Source organism: Myotis brandtii, unplaced genomic scaffold (genome assembly GCF_000412655.1).
Source record: "Myotis brandtii unplaced genomic scaffold, ASM41265v1 scaffold4, whole genome shotgun sequence".
Lineage (NCBI taxonomy): Eukaryota > Metazoa > Chordata > Mammalia > Chiroptera > Vespertilionidae > Myotis > Myotis brandtii.
Window position 1 is genome coordinate 2,181,730 of NW_005365371.1, and position 6,145 is coordinate 2,187,874.

At 45.3% G+C, this 6,145-nt stretch overlaps 1 protein-coding gene across 1 annotated transcript in view; it reads right to left on the reverse strand.

Moving 5' to 3' along the window:
- Positions 1-6,145, reverse strand: part of MUC13 (mucin 13, cell surface associated) — a 30,547-nt gene that overhangs the window by 22,409 nt on the left and 1,993 nt on the right. The window contains exon 2 of the mRNA XM_014545231.1: positions 349-714. Coding sequence (XP_014400717.1) covers positions 349-714 — 366 coding nt within the window. The remainder of the gene's footprint in view (positions 1-348; positions 715-6,145) is intronic.

Below are 6,145 nucleotides of genomic sequence, written 5' to 3' on the forward strand. Positions count from 1 at the left end.
CCTTCACAGAGAAGCCAAAACTATTTTTGAAAACCCCTAGGGATGGGGCAGTTAGAGAAATGCCTTTCATAAAGTCTAAGTTTATAAAAAATATTCCACATCTGGCAAATAGCTTGAGGTAGGATGGGGAGTAAGGAAAGGAGAACAGAATGGAACTGTGGGTAATTTTTTAGGGCCTCGGCCATCACTACTAGCCGTTGTGACTCAGATTTTTGAATTCCAAGGGTTCTTATCCAAGGAAAACTTGAGTCTCTATAACCACTTCCCTATCCCAGCAGAACATACTTGCCTGCCACCCTCCACAATGCTGACTCCTCAGTGAGGTGTCTTTGAAGGAGTTGCTCTTACCTGGTAAAATGACACTGCTGGAAGTAGATGCTGTCGTGGTGGCGGTAGTGTTCGTGGGAGCGGAGGGGGTGGTAGTGTTTGCGGGAGCAGAGGGGGTGGTAGTGTTTGTGGGAGCAGAAGGGGTGGTAGTGTTTGCGGGAGCAGAGGGAGTGGTAGTGTTTGCAGGAGTGGAGGGGGTGGTAGTGTTTGCGGGAGTGGAGGGGGTGGTAGTGTTTGCGGGAGTGGAGGGGGTGGTAGTGTTTGCGGGAGTGGAGGGGGTGGTAGTGTTTGCGGGAGTGGAGGGGGTGGTATTGTTTGCGGGAGCTGTGCTGTTGGCAGTGGTGATGGGAGCTATGGTGCTGGAACTGTTTGCATTTTGGCTGATGGCTGGAAGAACAAAGATGCCAAGTTTCAGAAGGCAGAACATTAACTATATAATGACCGTTGCTATCTATATATACACTAGAGGCCCGGTGCACGAAATTTGTGCATAGGGGAAGATGGAGCCCCTCAGCCCAGCCTGCCCCCTCTCACAGTCCAGGAGCCCTCAGGGGCAGGAGGCGACCTGGTGATCAGGGGAAGGCAACAGCCCCATCACACCTCTGCTGCTGCTACTGCCAGCAGCGCAAGCCTTGGCCAGCCCTGGTTACCTGTGCCTCGGGCGGCCCTGGTGGCCGGGGAGCTGAGGGGACTGGGCGCCACCATCTTGTGGCTGTGGGCACCGCCATCTTTGAGGGTGTGGCAGTCAATTAGCATATTCCCTCCTTATTGGCTGTGGGTGCCACCACCTTTGAGGGTGTGACAGTCAATTAACATATTCCCTCCTTATTGGCTGTGGGTGCCACCACTTTTGAGGGTGTGACAGTCAATTAACATATTCCCTCCTTTTTGGCTGTGGGCACCGCCGTCTTTGTGATGGTGTGAGGGTCAATTAGCATATTCCCTCTTTTTTAGATAGGCTAGTAAAAGCCTAAGTGACCTGTCAACTGTTCGACAGTAGCTGTACGCTTACTGACCACCCGAGGGCAGATGCTAAACACACAGGCATGGAAACATGGAACAGACTGATGAATCTCAGAGGGAAGCGGGGAGAAGGAAGGGCGGGAAGAGATTAACCAAAGATCTTATATGCATACTAGAGGCCCAGTGCACGGATTCATGCACCAGTGTGGTCCCTCGGCCTGGCCTGCGGGGATTGGGCTAAATCTGTGCACCAAGCCTCCGACATACCCTGAGGAGTCCTGGATTGCGAGAAGGCACAGGCCAGGCTGAGGAAAATCTGTGCACAGGGCCTCTAGTTATTTAATACAATAGTTGACCCTTGAACAACACAGGTTCGAACTGCCTGAGTTCAAATTATACTCGAATTTTAAAAGTCAAACCTGTGTTGTTCAAGGGTCAGCTGTAATTAGTACCCAATTAATTTTTTTCTGAAAAATAAATGCAACAGGTGCTTGAATAGTGTTGTTTCATTCAACATTTTTTTTGCAATAATGTTGATGAGATGTAGGAACTTAACTTCTGTTTGCATCAATTAGCCTATGTAAAACTGGTTTCAATATACATCATTTTGCTTTAAGTTGCAGAACCTATTGACAAGGTGAGGACTTACTATTTAGTTGACAACGTTAAAAACGAAAATATATGACTTCTTCAAAACACACACACACAACTCACATTAAATTAAGTTAAAAATTAAACAGATAAAACTGGGGAAATGTTATTAAAATATGACATAGAGTTCATGAATACCAAGGAGTAATATCCTTTATGCCTGTATTTGTAGAACTGTCAATCTGTCACCAGGTGGCGCTGTTACAACCTAGAAATGGACTTCTTTGTCTTTTTACAGTTTAAGACAGTGGTTCTCAACCTTCCTAATGCCGCGACCCTTTAATACAGTTCCTCATGTTGTGACCCAACCATAAAATTATTTTCGTTGCTACTTCATAACTGTAATTTTGCTACTGTTATGAATCGTAATGTAAATATCTGATATGCAGGATGTATTTTCATTGTTACAAATTGAACATAATTAAAGCATAGTGATTAATCACAAAACAACATGTAATTATATATGTGTTTTCCGATGGTCTTAGGCGACCCCTGTGGAAGGGTCGTTCGACCCCCAAAGGGGTCGCGACCCACAGGTTGAGAACCGCTGGTTTAAGGCAATTGTCCCAATTTATCATTACATGGCAAAGCTGTTGACAGGTATGAGGGAGAGAAGGGAAAGGGTGTGTTTAAAGAACGATGAAATAAAAAACTCCATTAAGTGTCTATTACGACTCCAAAAATTCCAGACACATGAACTTTTTTAAAGAGTAAGATGAACAGAGATGATCTTTGCCCTAAGGGCTATGGTGATCATCAAAGTTGTCTCTTTTTTTAAAACTCTTAGACACCTTTGGACATATGGGTTAGTACAGCGGTTCTCAACCTGTGGATCGCGACCCCTTTGGGGGTCGAAAGACCCTTTCACAGGGGCTAAGACCATCGGAAAACACATATATAATTACATATTGTTTTTGTGATTAATCACTATGCTTTAATTATGTTCAATTTGTAACAATGAAAATACATCCTGCATATCAGATATTTACATTATGATTCATAACAGTAGCAAAATTACAGTTATGAAGTAGCAACGAAAATAATTTTATGGCTGGGGGTCACCACAACATGGGGAACTGTATTAAAGGGTCACGGCATTAGGAAGGTTGAGAACCACTGGGTTAGTAAATGCTTAGTGATCCATTGATCAGGTTTCTAGAACCCTTAATTGTCTTTAGAACTCTGACGTTGATAATCGATTAAACGCATGATTAAAAGAAAAAGTTTTAGAGAAAAAGCAATTCCTAAACCCTCGAGTATAGAAAACTGCTGAGAGTCTCCCTGATTCCCCCTGGGTCTGTGAGTCCCTAGACGGCAGAATCTGGCTCTTCCCCTTGATGGGGCCCAGCGTAGTCACTCCTAGGTGTTGAGGAGATAAGCAATTGCTCTTCTAGGGGCCAGAAAATGGCCCACCAGCCAGTCATGGTGACTGCTGCTACTCCTGTTCCTACTGTTCTCATTTATCAAGGGCTTACCCCGTGCCTGACAGGACCTGGGACGGAGATATGAGAGACACATTGGATAGAAAAGTGCACCAATACTTAGAGGGATTAAGAGATTGACCTGGGGCTAAACCTTTAATTCCCACAAGTAAGGGGGCAAAAAACTCTTGATGCCAGAAGCAGGGATTAAACCTGCTTCCTGCACTGCACTGGGACCCAAATGACATCTGGGGGCCAAAAGGAAGGGCACTGGACCCTGGGAACCTGAGTCACTCTTCTCTGGCCTTGGGAATATCTCTGGTTTACTGAACCCCAAATCTTAGTCCAGAGGCCTCCGTACTACTGCTCTATCCTCCTTCACCACAGACTGAAATGCCTTGTGTCTTTGAGCCCACTTGGAGAGGAAATTTCATCCACAGAATAGCCCATCTGTGGGGCATCGCTGAAGCCTGTTGGTTCTATTGCAAAGACAACAAACATGATTAAAATCATTTAAAAGACTTAAATGTCCCTTACCTGAAGTTACAAAAAGGAGGGTGAGAAGAGAGAGGTGAGCGAAGGCTTTCATTTTAGATCTTCTTGCTAGGTAACCCAAGGAGGAAATGATCTTCCCCCAACTGCCTTCTGATTTAACTCTCTTTCAGGTACAAAGTCCAGCCATTAACTGACGTCAAACCAGCCAAAAGCAATTACTCGTTAGGGTTTGGTCATATACCATAGGTCTCAGATGAGCTTCTGAGATGGAAGAGATGAACCTGGCCTTATGAACTATTTTTCTATCTCATGGTCCAAAATAACTCAGGACAGTCTAAACATCCTTGGGAGTTGGGATGGTTGTGGGGTGGGGGGCTTCCTATCTTATGATGAAGCCATTTTGCTCCTAAGTATTTACCCAAGAGAAATGAAAGCATACATCCACACAAAGATGTGTACATGAATATAAAGAGATATATATCTCTTTATATCCCAAACGTCCCCAAGCTACCACCTTTTAGGAGGTCACCATTTCTTAAAATACCCAATGATACAGGCTGTGCTTTACTCACCCCATTTGAGTGCAGGAAATCTATTTTCTTCCCCCGGTAGTTTTGAGAATCCCTGAGGAGTACTTCGATGTTTCCCCAGCCAGTTTGTTGCTTAGCTCTTGTCACCTTTTGGTGTGGATCATCACTCTGGGCCCCCCTGATGGTCACGCCTAGCAACTTTGAAATCATGTCTGCAAGCGCCCACTGTTCTCCACAGATCACTCTACCTGCACAGAGCCCGCCCCCACCCCCGCCCCCATTAATCCTCAAACATTGTTAATATCAACTTGTAGCATTTAACCTATGTTTACCAAAGGCTTGTGAGTGGCAGGTTAAGGAGGGGGAAATACAATGTAGAAAAGGGGAAAATTTTAAGCAGATGAGTTTATTTTCTCTTCATTCCTGGTTGTTCACTGCTCAAGTTGCTGCCTCCTGGGTCCTGTACTGACAGCTGCTCCTCAGCCCCTGGCCTCTCACAGCGTTTCAGGAATCAGCTTTATCAGTTGGATGAGGGTCTGCTTAGTCCAGTCCTTCCTCCTGAAAATCCAGAACCGCTATGCCCTGGGGGTAGCCCGGGCCTGAGGAATGGAACCAATATCACCTTGTTTTTGCCCTGACCTTGTAAACACATTTTTTATATTATTACACTAGAGGCCCGGTGCACGAAATCTGTGCACTCAGGGAGGGGGGGGTCCCTCAGCCTGGCCTGCGCCCTCTCGCAGTCTGGGAGCCCTTGGGGGATGTCTGACTGACGGCTTAGGCCCGAGGTTAGTTGGACATCCTCCTTAGTGCTGCTACAGAGGTGGGAGAGGCTCCCGCCACCGCCGCTGCGCTCACCAGCTGTGAGCCTGGCTTCCGGCTCAGTGGTGTGTCCTCTGTAGGAGCACACTGACCACCAGGGGGCAGCTCCTCTGTTGAGCATCTTCCCCTTGGTGGTCCTTGCAGGTCATAGCAAGTGGTTGAGCGTAGCATTTCATTAGCATATTATGCTTTGATTGGTTGAACGGACAACCAGATGACCGGATACTTAGCATATTAGGCTTTTATTATATAGGATAGGAGGCTAGTTTCTTCTTGTCCCAAAAGTCTCCATTTAACAATGGGATTTGGGGTTGGCTCTTATAATGCTAAGAGGCTCATTTACATATTTTCCCCACACAAGACATCTCTTGGGCCCATGTTTTGTGCTGTTATTCTCAACTTGAGTGATTCCTGGCACCAGGAGTTAAACAAAAACCTTATTTAAAAAAATCCTTTTCTCTTTTCCTTTGAAACTCATTTCTTGAGGTAGGTATAATTTTTTTTGAGGCAGGTATAATTTTCCATAATAAATAAATCTATTTAAATTGTAAAATTCCATGAGTTTGATAGATGCACATACATCTGAAGCCACCATCACACTCAAGATGCAGAACATTTCTATCGTACCCTGACATTTTCTCTTCCCCTTCACAGTCCATTCCTCTCTCCACCCCCAACTCTAGGCAACATTGATCTGCTTTTTGTCACTAGAGAGCAGTTGACTTTTTCTAGAATTGTAAAACAATGGAGTCATATGGTATGTACTATATGTCTGGCGTCTCCCCCTCAGTATAATGATTTTGAAAAATTCTTCCATGTTACTGTGTGTATCAGCCCTTCTTTCTTTCCTTCCCTCGTCTATTCCTCCCTTCCTTCCTCCTTTCCTTCCTTCCTTTCTTCCTTCCTTCCTTCCTTCCTTCCTTCCTTCCTCCCTCC